At 36.3% G+C, this 17,024-nt stretch overlaps 3 protein-coding genes and 1 long non-coding RNA gene across 7 annotated transcripts; 3 read left to right on the plus strand and 1 right to left on the minus strand.

Annotated features, from left to right (window-relative positions):
- Positions 1-575: 575 nt before the first annotated feature.
- On the plus strand, positions 576-5,269 carry LOC133678692 (serine/arginine-rich splicing factor SR34A). Of its 3 annotated transcripts, none has more exons than XM_062101141.1 (14): positions 576-802; positions 1,613-1,884; positions 2,026-2,145; positions 2,657-2,722; positions 3,004-3,078; positions 3,155-3,293; positions 3,446-3,492; positions 3,572-3,629; positions 3,844-3,893; positions 3,984-4,040; positions 4,400-4,509; positions 4,595-4,684; positions 4,771-4,813; positions 4,945-5,269. In XM_062101141.1, exons 3-14 carry the CDS (start codon positions 2,059-2,061, stop codon positions 4,963-4,965), a joined length of 843 nt encoding a protein of 280 aa, XP_061957125.1. In that variant the 5' UTR covers positions 576-802; positions 1,613-1,884; positions 2,026-2,058; the 3' UTR covers positions 4,966-5,269. The 3 variants fall into 3 exon arrangements, with proteins under 3 accessions (XP_061957125.1, XP_061957124.1, XP_061957126.1); XM_062101142.1 differs by lacking the exon at positions 576-802 and adding an exon at positions 809-1,484; XM_062101140.1 differs by lacking the exon at positions 1,613-1,884.
- Positions 5,270-6,742: 1,473 nt separating this feature from the next.
- LOC133678402 (large ribosomal subunit protein P1-like) lies at positions 6,743-7,658 on the plus strand. The gene is made up of 3 exons (XM_062100692.1): positions 6,743-6,931; positions 7,028-7,237; positions 7,436-7,658. Exons 1-3 carry the CDS (start codon positions 6,863-6,865, stop codon positions 7,484-7,486), a joined length of 330 nt encoding a protein of 109 aa, XP_061956676.1. The 5' UTR covers positions 6,743-6,862; the 3' UTR covers positions 7,487-7,658.
- Positions 7,659-9,099: 1,441 nt separating this feature from the next.
- Positions 9,100-12,672, plus strand: LOC133678655 (uncharacterized). The gene is made up of 2 exons (XR_009836017.1): positions 9,100-12,195; positions 12,301-12,672. It is a non-coding gene; the product is annotated as an uncharacterized LOC133678655 (long non-coding RNA).
- Positions 12,673-12,960: 288 nt separating this feature from the next.
- On the minus strand, positions 12,961-16,935 carry LOC133678653 (uncharacterized). Of its 2 annotated transcripts, none has more exons than XM_062101065.1 (6): positions 16,066-16,935; positions 15,079-15,247; positions 14,727-14,903; positions 14,561-14,644; positions 13,769-13,850; positions 12,961-13,573 (listed from the first exon to the last, which is right to left on the minus strand). In XM_062101065.1, exons 1-6 carry the CDS (start codon positions 16,449-16,451, stop codon positions 13,110-13,112), a joined length of 1,362 nt encoding a protein of 453 aa, XP_061957049.1. In that variant the 5' UTR covers positions 16,452-16,935; the 3' UTR covers positions 12,961-13,109. The 2 variants fall into 2 exon arrangements, with proteins under 2 accessions (XP_061957049.1, XP_061957048.1); XM_062101064.1 differs by having other exon boundaries at positions 15,079-15,250.
- Positions 16,936-17,024: the final 89 nt, after the last annotated feature.

Raw genomic sequence — 17,024 nt, forward strand, 5'->3', positions numbered from 1 at the left:
AATAAAACTAAATCATATAAGGAAAGCGTTATAGTTTTTCTCACAAAACACTGTGGATTGCTACAATATTTCTCTAAATGGTTTTTTATTTTATTTTATTGGAAAAATCGTTATAGTTTTCCTCACAAAACATTGTCAATTGCTTCAACGTTTTTTCTCATGGGTTTTTTTCCTTCCAAAATTATCTTTGTTGGGTTTTTTTTAATATTAAGTTGGTAGAGAATTTAGCTTTGTAATTTTATTTTTTTTATTAACTGAAAAGCTAAATCATGTGGCGAAAGCACTGTATCTTTTCTCACAAAACACTGTAAATTGCTATAAATTATTTTGTTCAGTCTCTAAGTTTTGGATCACCAACACAATTTTTTTTCCGTCATAAAATATTTGCTCCATCATACCTTTAATTTCTATTACTTATCTAGTGTTGGTTCACAATTATAACACTATCAAATATATTTGTTTTATAAGTCTGCGGCAGCGCGCAAACATGTCGTCTCGTAGTAACCAATAGCTGACAAGCAATCACTGTTTGAATCGCCAAACAGGCCTCATCTTATAACAAGGGCTTATCATTACGCTAGGAAAGTGAAATGTGTGATTGCAGCCAAAACGCAGCATCGGCCAAAGTTTCAAGCCTCGAGACAAGGAACACCAAGAAACCCTAGCTAGCTTCTTCGCAAGTACTTAGTTTTGTTGGAAAAATCAACGCAAATCTGATCTTTCTCTCTCTCGAAACCTCCGCAACTAGCTTCCCGACTCACTTCAACTGCTCGCTCCGGCATCGACATTTCTTTCTCTCTCGGTACAATCATCAATAACCTAGCTCATCTCTTTCTCTCTCGAACCTCTTCAAGTTCATTTTAGGGTTTCAAGATTCCAATCTTCGATTGTTAAACCCTAACAACTTCCAAAACTTGAATCTTACAGCAACTAATTGAATTACTGCTCAATAATTACGATTAATCGACTGTGATTTCTTGTTTAATTGTTATTCAATGCTGTTCGTGTTCTTTAGAGTATTTATTTTTAGTATTTTTAGATTTTTTTTTCATTAACAACACAATTAACTCCTATTTTGATTGAAATTGAGAAGATGGTAACATTAACTGACTCCTTAACATATTGAAAACACTTTGATGCTCCGTTCGAGCTATCTAATTGGAGTAACTCATGTTGCGGTTGTGATGTGTGGTGTGGGTTGAGACTGCTTTTACTTGATGTGAGGACGAGCTTAGGAAGTACTAACTGACTAAAGTAAGGAAGATGGAAATGGGATGCGAGTCCATAGTCTCGTATGGCTGTATAGATTAGTTGTTGTGTGCTTGTTTTTTAAACTTTTAACGAGATAGGCCAGATTGTTTTCTGAATTACTTACTTGATGAATTGTTGAGTCGGTGAATTTAACCTGAGAACAGAAAAGTCTTACAAAGTGATGTGAAAGCCAGATGCCCCCTAGCCTCTACCCGAGGGCGACTTGAAAAGGGGTAATTTGGGGGTGTATTTGTAATTTACAGGGTTGTTTTGTTCAATTCTGATTGAAAAGCGAGCTGAGTAAGGTATATAAATAAATATGTTACTTGATCTCTTGACACAAATGCTTTCTTTATGATAGATGACAAGCGCTTGGACAAATTTGAGCTTTGCAATCATGCATAGGGATATAGAGAGGGAGTGGGAAAATCAGGGTGGAGTGGACTTATGAGTATTATTTTTTATAACTGGAGATTGTTACTCACACTCAGAAGAGCTATACATCTGCAAAATATTGTGGAATGATGAGGAGACCAAATATATATTTCCAATTTATTATAGCTTTGGAACTTCTTGGAGAAAATGAGCGATGGAGCTTGTGGAGCATGGTTCACATGGAGGATTGCTCTCTTGGTTTGCTTCATAGTTTTTGGTTTTGCCATACTTTTGTTATCGTCTTAGTACATGCTGATGATAAACACAACATAACCAGATAGAGTTGTTTTCGTTTCTGGAAATGTTCCTTTATTTATGCAGTGCATTTGCATCGTGCAGTGAAGGCTTTGCTATATTCTTCCGATACAAAAAATGAGTGGTCGTTTTTCTCGTACAATCTACGTTGGCAACTTACCTGCAGATATAAGAGAATCGAAAGTTGAAGATCTGTTTTACAAGGTTTGTATTAAATGTTTTCATGTGAAGCTTATACTTGTTAGCAGAATAATGAGATTTATTCATTTTAAGTTAATTATATGTGCACCATTATCATTGCTATTAACCTCAGAAATGATTATTTTTTCCTACTATTAAGCATGTACATGCCTGCTTGCTATTTATCACTATTTCCTTGAGTGATGCTATATATTTCCAGCATCCCATGCTTGCCTCAAAACATATCAAAAGTTCATTCAGGCACAGCTGTGCTTCTGATCAGTGGATTCAAATATTGAGAAATTTAAGCAATACATTGCTTGTCTGTATACTGCTCTGAGGATGAACAATATGTGTGCGTATAACCTATGCAATGCTCGCTGTTTGCACAATAACATAGAGAAATAGCTGTTACTAGACTAGTTATATATATATAAAGATGGCATGGTTAGTATTTGCTATACAGCTGCAATTTAGCTTTCCAATGGTTTACCAGTATGGCTAAGCTCTCAGATTTTGTTATTTGATTTTGCAGTATGGCCGTATCCTGGATGTTGAATTGAAGATTCCACCTCGGCCCCCTTGTTATTGTTTTGTCGAGGTAGTGCTCTTACTACACTTGATCTCTGCAACATATGGAGCTAGGTAGCCATCTTGTATTTTCTGGATGGAAAAAAGGAGAGTGCTTTGAATTATCTTTTGGGGCCATTGTGTGCATTGTTGGTTGTCTTGGGTTGCAACAAGAGTGTAGATTTGTTTTGAGTCTGGGGTGGGGAGCAACAACTTATTGAGAAAATGCTGAAACTATCCTCATTATCTCACCTAGAGCCCCCCCTCTTAACTGGAATCTTCACCATTGGACTTGTGGTTTTTTGTTTGCAGTTTGAAAATGCTCGGGATGCTGAAGATGCAATAAGGGGCCGTGATGGCTATAACTTTGACGGTTCTCGTTTAAGGGTATTAACTGGTTCCAATTGTTTCTCTATAAATCTTTTACTGCTTGCCTCTTTTATTTCTCATTGTTACTATGCAGGTTGAGCTTGCCCATGGTGGTAGAGGACCATCGTCAAATGATCGTCGTGGTGGGTATGGTGGTGGTGGTGGAGGTGGAGGAGGAGGAGGAGGTGGAGGTGGGGGTCGACTTGGCATCTCACGCCATTCTGAATTTCGAGGTTTGTTTGGGGAATATTTTTTTTCTTTATAAAAGTTTCAGAGCAATAAATAGACACTGTCCTTCCAAAAACTACCCTTCTTGCATATGGTTTGCTCTAGTTTCCTTCCAAGTAACCTGGATATAATTCTAAACCACATATTTGACCTGCAGTTATTGTTCGTGGTCTTCCTTCGTCTGCTTCCTGGCAAGATTTGAAGGTTGGAGAACTTCCAATGCTTGACCAACCAAAATTTATCTGTTTATGTACCTTGCTACTTAGTGATAAATTGATTTCAGGATCATATGCGGAAAGCAGGAGATGTGTGTTTTGCTGAAGTTACCCGTGATGGTGATGGTATGCCTCTTAGAATGCTGTAACTTCCCATTCCTGTTCCTGTTTTAGCTTTTTTCTTGAAATTCATCTAACCGGCGTTCAATTTCACATCCCAATTTGGAGTGAGGTGCAAAGTATGCTTGGATGCTGATATTGGAACACACAGTGTTAAATATCTCATGAGCTGCATGTCTTCATGCTGCTACTGAATTGAAATTTTGGACTTAACATTCAGGAACTTTAGGCCTTGTTGATTATACAAATCATGAAGACATGAAATATGCCGTGAGTTGTTTCTTGGTTCAAAAAAAAAAATGCTTGGGATTGTTGTTCTTTCCTCTTATCTAACAGCTGGCATGGGTTTATGTTATTCAGATTCGGAAACTTGATGATACTGAGTTTAAAAATCCCTGGGCCAGAGCTTATATTCGGGTAACCATTAAATCCAGCATTTTATCTGTTGAGTTGGTAGTAAGTTAATTCAAATATTTGAAAATGGTTTTATAGTGCAGAACTGTCTCAAGCATGCAAATTTGCCCTGTTCTCACTTTAATTATACCTAGCAGATCCTTACCTCACTCCCTCCATCTTCTATTTTGGAGTTCTAGGAATTGTTGAAAACATCAAGTTTCCAGGCCTTTTCTTTTCATGCTTTTCTGTAGAATAAAAATAGCTCACTATCTTCCACATGGAGATGCTTTGGGCATATATTAAGGAAAATATTTTTTAAAAAGATGCCAGGCTCATTTAATAATTGCTCTTGGTTCTGATGTTTGTTCTGATTCGTAAAGGTGAAGCAATATGAGGGCTCTCCATCAAGGAGCCGGAGCCGTGGTCGGAGCAGGAGCAGGAGCAGGAGCAGAAGCAGAAGCAGGAGCCGAAGTCCGAGGAGGAACCGGAGGTGTGTGTGCTTGTTTTTTTCAATGGCATTCTACTTTGAAGGTTTTTTTTTTCACCATAAAGTGATAGCTGTCTGTTTTATGCAGCAAATCATTGGAACGATCTGTTTCAAGGTCGAGGTCAAGGTCAAGGTCAAGGTCAAAAACTAGATCTGCTTCACCTCTCAAAGCATCCAGGTAATTAGTTTCTTTGCATCACATTTTATTTGCATTTTTTCTTGAGCTAAGGCACCTTTTATTATTCTCTTGTATTGAATACGCAGACCAAAATCAAGGTCCAGGTCGAGGTCTGAATCTCCCACCAAGGCAAGTCCCCCTTTGGTTGGTTAATCAAAAAAGAAAGGGCAAAGAATTTTTAGTTATTATTTTGTTGTGCGCGTGAGACTTTAATACGGTGTCTAATAATGTACTCAGTATAAGCTCCTCTTGCTTTGCAGGCACGGTCAGGCAGTGCCTGAGCGCTTTAAACTCCTTATCCAATCAGACTGTTACCTGAAACTTCTTCGATGTAGAGAACTCTGAGGCCTGCCTGCAAGAATATCGAGGGGCCAGCAGTTCTAAATATCAAGTCAGACTGTTACTTGAAATGCTATGATGAAGACATGAACTAGTAGTGTAAGGCTTGGTGGTTTCTTGTCATTTTGGATTGCGGATTTTTACCTTAAGCTTGAACCGAGTATTTGTTTATGTTGGCACTTTTGTGTTGAATCTGGCTACTTCCCTTCCATCAATTTAAATCAGTGAACATTCAAGTGTGTTATAGTTTGACCTGTTACTTGGCACTCCAGTTGCTCTGATCTGTTAATATAGAGCGACGGTGCGGTGACGTCATTTTATTGTCCATTACCTGTGGAACATTGGTGGTGAAATGCCATGGAAAATGAAACGGTACCAGGTATTCCCACCGGTGGTGATGAGAGTGAGCAGATGTGTGGATGTTTCCTCTTCATTTACCGCCTGTCTGTGCGTGAATGTACAAATTAAAAGCCTTGTTTGGCATGTTTTAGATATAAAAAGGATAAAAAAAAATGCTTAATTAGATGAACAAAGATAAAAGATATAAAATTAATTAATTTCATGAAAAGTTTTGGAGTGAATTCTTCTATTTTTTTAATATAGAAAATACATTTAAATAGCAAGCGAAGCCTTTTTAGCCATGGCCCCAATATCATCCAAATGTTGTCACAGCAATCCATCTTGGTCCCACATCTCATAGCCCCATTGGTCAAGGCTATTATATCCTAACTCTTGAGATAACACATTTGTGTTTTTTTCTTAGAAGATATTAGTTTACATTATTGTAGCAATGACGTGGTCGGAGTAAAAATATTTTTTAATGTATTTTTTAAAATTATAAAAAATTATTTAATATTATTATTAAATTCAGTTAATTTTAAAAAATTATGACACAATTATTTGTCTAACTCAAATAGTTATCCTAATATGATCTAATAAACTCGGTAGGTCTAAAAATAACTTAGATGACTAGTAAAAAAAGAGGTTTGATTTTTAAAAATAAATAAATCAAGATGATTTTTTTTAGCATTGTTATTAAACTTCACTTAACATGTGAATTTTAAAACCTCCGGACTCAACTCTGTCTAGTTTGAGTTTAAATTAAACTTTGTAAGAGTTCTAACGTGATCTAGTTGACTTAACGAGTTTAAAGATAACCTGAAATACCTATAAAAAGTGTTTTTTGGCTTTAATTTTTTTTTCAAGTAGACCTTTTTGTAATATTGAACATCAATATATTGGATCAGTTTAGATTTCGTGGGTTAACCTGTTAAATCCGTGATCCAAGTGATGAACTCTACTAGGTTTAAGATTTATTTAAAAAAAAACTATTTTCAACTTAATAATATGATAAAAAAAAATTATGCTTGTAAAACCAAGTATAAACCAAATATTAAGATTTTTGTTTGAGATTATAATAATCTTATATGATGCAAATTGAAATAAAATATGAAGAAAAATTTAAAATCAAGTAAATATTAAAAAAAAATAAAAAATAAACTAGATGAAAGGCAAAAAAAGAAAGGGAATGCAAAAAAACTATCTTCTTTACTGTTTATTTGAACATGGAAATAAGTTACGGTGATTCTTGGCCCCCATTGACAGATGGACTCCACCAACCAAGGAAGTTAGGCCATGGAATCCATCTTGGCGCCCACAAATAATTTGCAATGTGGGCTCATTGTACTTACTTGGGCTGCTACAAAATACAAAGGAAAAGCAATACCATTCTTTCTTTCTTGCCGCTCTTCCTGAAACCCTAGCCCTATCTATAAATTCAAATCAAACTCTCTCAAACTCCCTACGCAGCAGCAGGTCACCAAGCAAATCACAGCAATCATGGCTGGTAGTGAGCTTGCTTGCATTTACGCTACCCTCATCCTCCACGATGAAGACATCGCCATCACTGTAAGAAACACTCATCACAAACACAAGTTGTTGGTTTTTTTTTCCCCAAGGTTTTGCGAAGAAAACTAATGTTTTTTTCTTGAAATAATTATGCAGTCAGATAAGATCGCTACACTGGTGAAGTCAGCTAACGTGAATGTCGAATCTTACTGGCCAAGTCTTTTTGCTAAGCTTGCTGAAAAGAGAAATGTGGGTGATCTTATCATGAATATTGGCGCTGGTGGTGGTGCTGCTGCTCCTGTTGCTGTTTCTTCTTCTGCTCCTGCCGCTGCATCTGCCGCTGCTCCTGCTGTTGAGGAGAAGAAGGTAAAATTAATGGCGCTGTTTTTTGGTGTCGAAGTCTTAAAATTGAGTGTGTTGTTTTTGTTGTGATTTGTTTTGCTTATTTGTCAAGGTTTGATTTTCACGGGAATTTTAAATGAAATTGCAGGTTTTGTTTTGTGGGTTATTTGAGTTTAGAGAATCTGTATTTTGTTTTGAGATTTGGTTTTTGTTTACGTGCAGGAGGAAGCTCCAGAGAGTGACGATGACATGGGATTCAGCTTGTTCGATTAGGTGCATCTTTCCATTGTTATCAATTGTAACTCTTTTGGCTTCTTTATGAAATTAGGAACGGCTCCTAAATTGCAATTTGGTGAAATTTTGGTTGATGATTTGAGAATTTCTGACTGATTGACCATGAATTCTTTCTAGCAATACAAGAATTTTTGATGTTTTAGCATTATAACTTGCTTGTTTATACCAATCATGATTCAGTTCTTAACAAATCTTACTTGTTGGATCAAAGTTCAATGGTTTTGTTGTTTCAAAACTTTCAAATATATCCGACGAAGTTGTTATTAACTCTATCATAGTTTGGGATGTTATCCAAGCTTGATGTTCATGGTGTTGGAGATTATCCAAGTTCTGGAAACCTATTAGCACAGTTTACGATGGAAAAAGTATTTTTTTATGCAATAGTTTTCCAGTTGTATTCATTACTGTGGCAATGCTGCATTGCTAATATCATGTGCTCGAGTTTCTCTTTGGTTCGAACTTGGGTCATCTTTCCACTTGTAACAGCTAGGAGATGACTGTTTTGCTAATTTCAAAACACCACAGGGAAGAGATCTAGCCTCCTCAACAAAAACCGAACCTAATCTTGAGTCCAAAAAGATAGTGCTTCAGCGTGAGAGCTTGAGAGTTTTGAAGTTGGTATTTCCAGTGGAAAAATAGTCTCTTTAAGTGGACAATGAGATTTGAGTTGAAAGAAATTTGAACCATTTTTTCTGGGCTAAACTGCTTTAATTTACTAGCAAGGGCTACAGAAAATGATGATTGGACATTGCTTTGGCATGCTTACTTGGAACCCACAAAACCAATCTTTCTAACGTATAAGACAAGAACATTAGCCCTGTCATGATGCACCCATCTATTTAATACATAGTTTGTGTTCATGCCAAATAAAAAAATAATATCGATTGGTCCATAATTAATTAAATTACTTAATTAACTTTATCAAAACATAACTTCTCTTTAGATATATCAACTGAGGGATTAAGGAATAATTTACTCGTATATATCTTGGCAAAAGCTTGCCCGCAACATGGTATGCACAAGTGCACCAAACAAACTTAATTGTGATTGGACAAGAGGTTTTACCTGACTCGGCAAGACATGTTCTAGAAATAAAGATGATATCATTTTAAAAAAAAATCAACAAGTTTTAATGAAGTGTTTTTTCAAGTTGATTACGTCACGAGTCGATTTAAATTTTAAAACAGGTCCGGGTTAATCCTTTTAATTTGAACAAGCCACTTGTTAGTTAAATTTATATAAATTTGTGGAGAACGGGTTTTAAAACTGTGGTTTGTACAAGCTTGGTAGTTAAATTTATATAAAATTGTGGAGGAGAGTGGAGATCTGACCGGTTACTTGTTCCAATTATGTGTAGGTGGCATGATTTTTTACAACATATAGTGGCGGTGCTCGTAGTGTTTTCTTGATCAACAGATGTACCTATCTGGGTCGCCTTGTCGTCAACAACCAAGAAGCCTTCTTTGAGCTTGCGAAAGGTGAGTTTCCAGCTCCGTTTTGACAAGTCCCAAAAGCACCCCACGTAGGTGATGGGTCAAACAATGGGTGCTCAACTTCCAAGGGGCAGTTGAAATATATCTGTGTCCAGTTTGCAGCAGTAACTGGACCAAGTCATCCTTCGGTCCGACCTTTACACCTACATTCCACCGCGTCTTTCCAGATGTTTCTAGGCTTTTGAGATGAGATTTCTCCTACCCTTTATATACCTCTCCTCTCTCCCTCTCTCAAGTATCGAATCCAAGCAAGAAATCCTTCTCCTTCAAGAAACCTAAGAGGAAATCCCTTGTCTTGAAACCTCAAAAACAAGCCTGTTTTGAGCCCCAGAAGACGATCTTTAATTGCTTGCATAGTTGTTGTAACATATACGAAAGAAAGTAAACACAGCCCACTTCTTTGATCCAAGTTTCAATCACGATGATGTCTATGTTCAGTTCATTTGATGCCCTATGCGCAGAATCACTTGTGCAGAAGCTCGGGTTCTCATCCAGAGCTTCCAAAGAAGGGAACACCGAGCCACAGGTTGAGTCCATGAAGAAGAGAGAGATGTCTGAAGGGAGCGATGACAAGTCTTCAACATCATCGTCAAAATCATCTCCTGTGAACATTAGCAAGCCATTACAGCAACAAAAGATGAGAATAAGGTTTGCTCCGGAGTTAGATGGTGTGCACTGTTTTGAGACCATGATTACTTATTGAGCTTTCTTTCAGTTTTTCACTAACTAATTTTGTGTGTGTGTATATTTATTTATTTATTGCGGGTGATTCATGTAATGTAATCAACATTTTGCAGTTACAAGACTCATTTTTCCCTCTTAATTTGTAGATTTAACACCATTAATTTAATTAAATTCAAGTTTCTTTATAGGCAAAACCGCAACCAAGTCTCGTATTTGTTTTTTTTATGAATGAATAATTTCACCAGCCAAGAAGGTAAAGAATAAAAAAAAAAATGGAATTACTGTGATAGCTTGTTGATTGCTCTGATGATGGCCTCCACCCTCCGATGAAACTTAGGACGCCAAGTAAGGAATAATTTGGTATGGTGCCTGAAAGTCCATCCACTTGAACAAATACCCTTGATTTCTTGCATGATAAGGTCATATGCAAGCAGCTGTCCACTGCTATTTCCGTCAAAGAACTTGCCGTAACCATAAGAATCTCTGGCCATTAATTCCGATTTCCATTTCATCAATTACTTTGAACACTGAAAAAAAGTTCAGAAGAAGGGAAGATTGAAGTTTTCAATACTTGCAAGAAACTATCATGTTTTAAATGCCATCAGCACACGTACGTACCTATGCTTTCTTGATGTATCTTTCTTGTTTACCAAGCGGCACATCTCTTGTTCTTATCTCATATTTCTAATTAAAAATCTTTCTAGCATAATATTCCTTAAGGCATTCAAGACATTGACCGTCTATAATATCTCATGTTTTTCATATCTCTAAATGTTGTTTAATTTTTCTCAAAAATAAAAAAGGCCATAGCTTGCCAAATTTTCCATAGATCATAAAATATTCACATTGTTTTGTTTTGTTTTTTTAAAAAAGTTAAACTAGGGGCAGTGTGACTAGTGAGACGAGGTCAACTTTTATCCTTGTTTGTTCATTGAAAAAGTAAATTATTTTATTATATTTGATAATGTCAAAATAATTTATTAATATTTAATTTTTTTTTAATTTTATTAGAAAAATAAGGATAAAAAATGTCTGATTATAAAGTTAAAGGGTGATGAAATTGAAAAAATAATTAATTTTATAAATTATTTCAAATTAAAAAATAACAGTAAAAAAAAAATAAAAACCAAATTTGACAGATGAAGAAGTTGAAGGAGGATGGAATTGAAAAAAAATCAATTTCATAAATTATTTCAAATAAATAAATAACAATAAAAAGAATAGGGGCCAAATCTAATAGATAAAAAAAATTTCAATTAAGAAAATGATAAGAAAAAAATAATAATAAAAAGAATAAAGACCAAAATTGATACAAAAATCAAATCAAATCAAATTTCAAATGAAAAAATTGAAAAATAATTATTCAAAACAAAATATATATTAATTAAAAGATTAAGAACTAAATTTGATATAATTAACAAATAATTTGATATTCTTAATTTTTTTGCAGCTTCTGAAAAATGAAATGTTATTCATAAACTAACTTTTTAAATGACAAATAAATATAAAAAATTTTGAAAAATAATTTTCAAAAAATTATTTTTCATAAAATAAGCAGAACCCTAGTTTAATTTATTTAAACTCATATTATACTAGGAAGTCACAGGCCCAAACGTCCAAGTTTAATATTAGTGAAGACACCTTTGAATTGAGACTAAATCTTTGATCTTATTTGGATGCAGATGAAGATTAAGATGCATTTATAAACATAAAATATTGACCATTAAACGGGTATGAGTATGATTCAAACCCAAGTCATACGTGAGGGCAAGAAATACATTTATCTGTCTTTTTTAAACATGTTTCTAACAAGTAATCATGAGCTTAATGTTATTGAAAAACTTATGTTTAGAAAATTATCACAACTATTAGATCAATTAATTGAATTTGGGGGAGTCTTGACGTGATGAAAATAGACAAGATGCATGCTCTTTTTTCATGAGGGCAAGTTGCTCGCAAGATAAGAGATTAGCAAAGTGGGCTCTCCTTCTATTCTCAGGAGGAAACTATGTCCAATGGAATAGGTAACTTAGAAATTGGATAGGATTGTCCTTTTCATCTCTACCCCAAATGAATGCTCATGAAATCAAAGCCATAAATAGAGCCTAATATACTATAAATTCAAGAAGGTGAAGAGGGAAGGAAGGCTAGGTCCTTTGTCACATAGAAATTTCCAGTTTAGGTTTTTTTGTTTTTTAGTTTTTCCTAGTCATGATAGTACCATAAGAGAGTCTTTGTATTCCTTTCTTTCTTGCCCTACTTTTCTTGCCTTTCTTTCCTCTCTTTATCACTCTTTACTTCTCTTCACTAGCAAGCTATCTCAAATTCCTTTGCTATTGCTTTACCCCCTCCTTGGCGTTTCTCCATATAAAATCAAGTTATTTCATTAGAGGCCATTGTCTCCAAGAATAACATAGAAGAATGGCAATGGGTGCAATGTCTGTGACAGTAACAGGTGTTGTTGCTGCAGCTGGGATTTATTTCTTCGACAAAAGCCACACCAAAGCTCAGGTAATAAACTAGGTCCCTTCATAAATTTCTTTGCTTTCTTTCAACTTGTAGTTTTAGTTTCTTGTTTATGTGGAAGAATCCAAGCTTAACTTTGTTTATGTTCAGGAGCTGGGAAGCAGAATGAGATCATCTAGTGAAAACATGGTGGCAAAAGTGAAGAAGACCAGTGAAACGCCAAAATTAGTACCCCAACTGGATGGATTAAACTGTTTTGAAACATTAATATGTCATTGATTCTGCTTGGTCTACGTGGTTAATTATCTCCAACACTGCCTTGCAGAGGTTGTTATTAATGATAAACCATGGACATCACATTCTTTCTCCAAAACATTACTTGCTGCTTCTGTTGTAGCTAGTCATGCATTGATTAGACATTACTAAGGAAAAATGCTACAATTTTTAGTCTAAACTTTTGCTGATTATGATTTATTTGTTAATTCCTATGGCATGAAATGAAAGAGGTTGAATTGGAGGAAATCAGGAGAGGGATGTCTCCTATGAAACTTCTCATTCTATATGATTAGATATTGTACTTGAGCAGAGCATGCACAGAAGGAAGATTAAAACCTTAACGGGTGTTTTTAACTGATAATATGGGAGAAGCTATGCCATCAAAGCACAGGACATCATGTTGACAACTATTTCTGCAACAAGTGAGCTAAAATGAGATTGATGAACATAAACAATGACAACATCTTGTAGAGCAGATGATATATGGACCTTTTAAGTATCTGTGGTTTAACTGATTGAAGAGAAAACTTCTGCTTTGAGTAAAAGCATCCTCATCATATCGCATTATCAACATGTTTCTAAAGTATGATACAAAATTATACAACCTCCCACTACCACTGAAAAGGGAAGAGTGACACTGGTAGTTAAAAAGTAGAGCATCTCTTATATTGGGTTTTCAACTTTCAAGTAGTTCCAGCATTCAATCTTGCATTCCTTCCCATGTTTCCAAACCTTCTTCCCACATTGAATATAAATGCCTTCGTCAAGAGTCCTCGATCAAAGCTACATGCAAGGATAATAGCCCCACCAAAAATTAGAAGCTTTGGTATGTTCTGGCCCAAAGACTTCTCAGAAGTAGTGGTAGCTGCTTCATTCTCTAACAAATTCTCATCGCCTCCCAAGGCTCTCAGCAACTCTGGATTTATTTTGGTGTTAATCTGAGCCATGAAAGCAGGCCGAGAAAGTTCTGCCCCTGATGCTCTTGCTTTTTGGTAGGCACGTAAACCAGGTTCAATCTTCTTGACAGTTCCCCACATGCCCTGCCGCACTCCAAGCTTAGCGATTTCCCATGGGATGCCCATGTCTTCATGATGGAAGAGCAACACCTCACAAGCAGTCAGCTGGCCATCACCTCTCCTCGATTCCACTGATCAAGTGTAATTCAAGCGGATTTAGCTGTTAGTCACTATTCTAAGTCTCATGACAAATAATATACAGACTAGCTCTTCACGGGACAAAGAAATTGCCCAATGTTCTGGGGTAGTGAGAACCTGAAGAAATGTTTCAAGGTGAAGAAGGATTTATTCAATTAAATGGCAGAAAGGAAGAAGATATGATATACCTGCTCGGATACACCAACTTGAGTAGTATAGGTCAACCCGTCTTGGCTTATCTCGCCTTGGGACAGATGAGCATGGTACTCCCTGAAATTAGTTAGAAGCAGTCAATTAGATTGGAGGTCCAAAATCTCAGCGATGATAGCAAAAGAAAACAAGCAGACATGATAAAAAGCTGATAGATGAGATTGCAGAATGCTCCCATTTGTTAATAAAGAAAGTCTTTTTCCACAGGACCTTGTGGTCCATTGCTATCTCTCTCCCACTAGTGGGAAGTGATTATGAGTTTGAGCAATAGAAAGATGTAGTTCTAGAAGAAAACTGGGTTAGTTTGGGAACTGTAATTACACAGAGAGGGCCTCCCTCATATCCAAAAGGAACGAGTCTTTTCCATCCCTATCATTGTGTATCGTTTCAAACATTTTCTTAGACACAAGTTACTAATTTTTCAATTCACCAGAGTCAATTCAATAGGAACTGGAACTAATAAGAATTACACTCTGAGAAGCACTTTAAGCCATCCCAATTTTAAGCCAGTGAGAATCAATTGTTTATTTGTACCCTATGGTTGGGGATATTCAAAATGGAAGGTTTCAGAAGACAAGTTCAACTTAGTTAGCATCAGCAGCCCTAGCTGATTGGCTTGTTAGACCTCTGTTACCTTACATATAGCTGAACTCAGTTTCCATGTTTGTCCCATCATAAGTTGAGTTAGGTACCAAGTAGATGCTGCTTAATATTATTATTATTATTGTACATAATTTATAAACACAGAATAATAAACTCCTGATTCATACCTTTGTCACACAGAAATAAGATCTGCCCGACTCCCATATTCGCCGACCTATTATGTATTCTCTGTCACTACAGAAAAAGGGAAACTGCAGCACAAAGCATTGGTAGGAGATGAGCACATAAAACCAAGACAAGCTATGATTTAGAACATATGAAAGGAAGACTCACTTTTCGTATCCAATGCACTAGCATGGTCCCTGTGATGGAACATTCATCTAATATTGCAGAATAAGCAAGCATGTCATCCCACTTTGTCCGGAAGTCATCATCCCAAAATAAGTCTCTCACTATCTCTGGTGAGGCATCCTCAAAGACAGTAATGCTACGATATTGAGGAGGACCAGTCTAACAACCCATTAAAACAAAAACTGATCAAAAAGATGTCTATATACCACACATTATCCAATTGCATGAAAGAAAGTAGCTGAAATTCCAAACAAATTACCAAATTGAATCAGAAGAACTGATAAAACTGTTGGCCTGTATTAAATTACTGTTTGAATAAGAGAGAAAAGTCTACCTTGGGATCTCTCCTCCATGCTTGGTATCTCATAGTTGGGGTGGAACGATCCATCATATGTATCCAAGTAGAACCTCCATCTTTAACCTCAACAAGCTGGTTCAAATGTTTTAAATCCTCCTCCGTGACTAGACTAGCAATATTAGACTGCTCTTCATTCAGCTGTGATCTACTAGACAAGTACAAAGAAGAAATTATTCACTTGCCCCAAATTAAGCTCATTCACAATTTTCTTCGATATTATCCAAAACCATTTTATGGTCATCCCATAGAGACAAAGTTTCCCATTGTGTGTCAAACCCAACAATTGATAATTCTAAACAAATCATAAAGCACGAGATCATTGCTAAACTGGAAAATATTACTACAAGGAATCATAGATTTTCTGTTTCTTGCCCCATCCAATTCTAGTATTTGCACAGATTCTGCCTTCGTTCATTTTCTTCCCAAGAGTTTCTTTTGACTCTAATCCGGCAGCTGTCGGTCGAGCATGCTCAGTTTCATCTCATTCCTCAGTCACATATGGCCCGAAAGGGCATTCTCAGTTCTAAAAAATGGAAGTGAGGGACGCTAAGAGAATCAATTCTTTGATTCACTTCGCCTTGAAAAGTCCGTTACAGGAAGTGTTACAAGCGATTGAAGACCGATGTCCGGAAAGGGAATAAGTCTTTCAAGGACCCGGCTTCGTGTACGAGAAAGAGGAGAATCAAGGGCATGCCCGAGCCGAGCCCCCTCTTGATTGGGCCCCATTAGATACCATACTTTCATACCATAAGTTGTCATGATGGCACAAGCAACCCTCAGTTAATCAAACTGATTACGAATTTCAACTCCACAAAATTATTGAGAACTTTACCCGTTATTTAACAATAGACAAAACAAACACTACTGACAGACTTCTAAATTTCATTCAAAGATTGCAAGGCTCATTTCATTTAATCTTTTATTGATACAGAAAACTAGACACTTTGTGATAAGGGCTCGTACCTGCAATCTTCATATTCTGTAGGTGGCACATGAGATGGTTTCTGATGCTCTAAATTGTTGTTGTTGTCCACAACCCAAGAAGCTTCACAATTTGAAGACCTCACCAAGAACGAATTCCACTGCGAGAAAGAACCAAAACTCTTCAATGGAGACATCAAAAATCGACAAGGTGAAGATGGCAACGATGACTCCAATATCTTTGATACACAAGAAGCCAATTTGTCACTTTCCCTGGTCACCCATTTAGGCTTCCATGACCATCCAATAATCAAGCCAATAAGAAAAGATATCCACAGTGGACCCAAAAAACCCACCGTTTCTGTACGCACACCTAACATTGAAGAGGGATGCTCTAAAATATCATATAAAGCCTCAATCAAGGCCATAGCATCATATAAACTCACAAAACCTAAATGGGTTATCAATAAACCTCTAAATTTGTAATCTTCGTTGTCTTTGGTAACAAAAGTTTCACTCTTTGAATCGAGTAATCAAGGAAATTGATAACTCAAGAGATAGACAACAAAGGGTTTAAAGAAATATAGAGAAATATCAAACCCTGAAAAGAAATATCACATGAATTTGGTAAGAAGAAGACAAAGAGGGTGTCTGTGCTTGTTTTTGTGTGTGAAGATGATTGAGACATGAGTGGTGGTGGCAAGAAAAGATTGTGTGAGTGGATAAGAGAAGAGGTGGGCTGGGTTCATGTCACCATGCTGTTTTTGAGGGCTTCGCAAAGCAATCTTGTTTGGTGGAGGAGAAATCTCTAAAAGGAACTGTGTGCATAGAGGAGAGGGGCCCAGATTGGGAAAAAAAGAGAGAGAGAAAGGATTGGCGGAGAGTGGAGACTGACTTTAGTTAAGTACTCGTCTACCAACACCGCCTCTCCTAGATTTGTCTTTATATATATCTTTGGATGTACAGACAGAGAGGTCTCAGTTGTGTTGTGTAATAGTGTA

Source organism: Populus nigra, chromosome 18 (assembly GCF_951802175.1).
Source record: "Populus nigra chromosome 18, ddPopNigr1.1, whole genome shotgun sequence".
Taxonomy (NCBI): domain Eukaryota; kingdom Viridiplantae; phylum Streptophyta; class Magnoliopsida; order Malpighiales; family Salicaceae; genus Populus; species Populus nigra.

Excerpts from the sequence above, each read along its gene's own strand:
- LOC133678692 (XM_062101141.1), top strand. The coding sequence starts at position 2,059 with ATGAGTGGTCGTTTTTCTCGTACAATCTACGTTGGCAACTTACCTGCA. Across the intron at positions 2,146-2,656 it reads TTGAAGATCTGTTTTACAAG|TATGGCCGTATCCTGGATGT; the intron begins GTTTGTATTAAA and ends TTGATTTTGCAG. Across the intron at positions 4,685-4,770 it reads TCACCTCTCAAAGCATCCAG|ACCAAAATCAAGGTCCAGGT; the intron begins GTAATTAGTTTC and ends TTGAATACGCAG.
- LOC133678402 (XM_062100692.1), top strand. The coding sequence starts at position 6,863 with ATGGCTGGTAGTGAGCTTGCTTGCATTTACGCTACCCTCATCCTCCAC. Across the intron at positions 6,932-7,027 it reads ATGAAGACATCGCCATCACT|TCAGATAAGATCGCTACACT; the intron begins GTAAGAAACACT and ends ATAATTATGCAG. Across the intron at positions 7,238-7,435 it reads CTGCTGTTGAGGAGAAGAAG|GAGGAAGCTCCAGAGAGTGA; the intron begins GTAAAATTAATG and ends GTTTACGTGCAG.
- LOC133678653 (XM_062101064.1), bottom strand. The coding sequence starts at position 16,451 with ATGGCCTTGATTGAGGCTTTATATGATATTTTAGAGCATCCCTCTTCA. Across the intron at positions 15,251-16,065 it reads ACAGAATATGAAGATTGCAG|TAGATCACAGCTGAATGAAG; the intron begins GTACGAGCCCTT and ends GTACTTGTCTAG. Across the intron at positions 14,645-14,726 it reads TAGTGCATTGGATACGAAAA|TTTCCCTTTTTCTGTAGTGA; the intron begins GTGAGTCTTCCT and ends TTTGTGCTGCAG.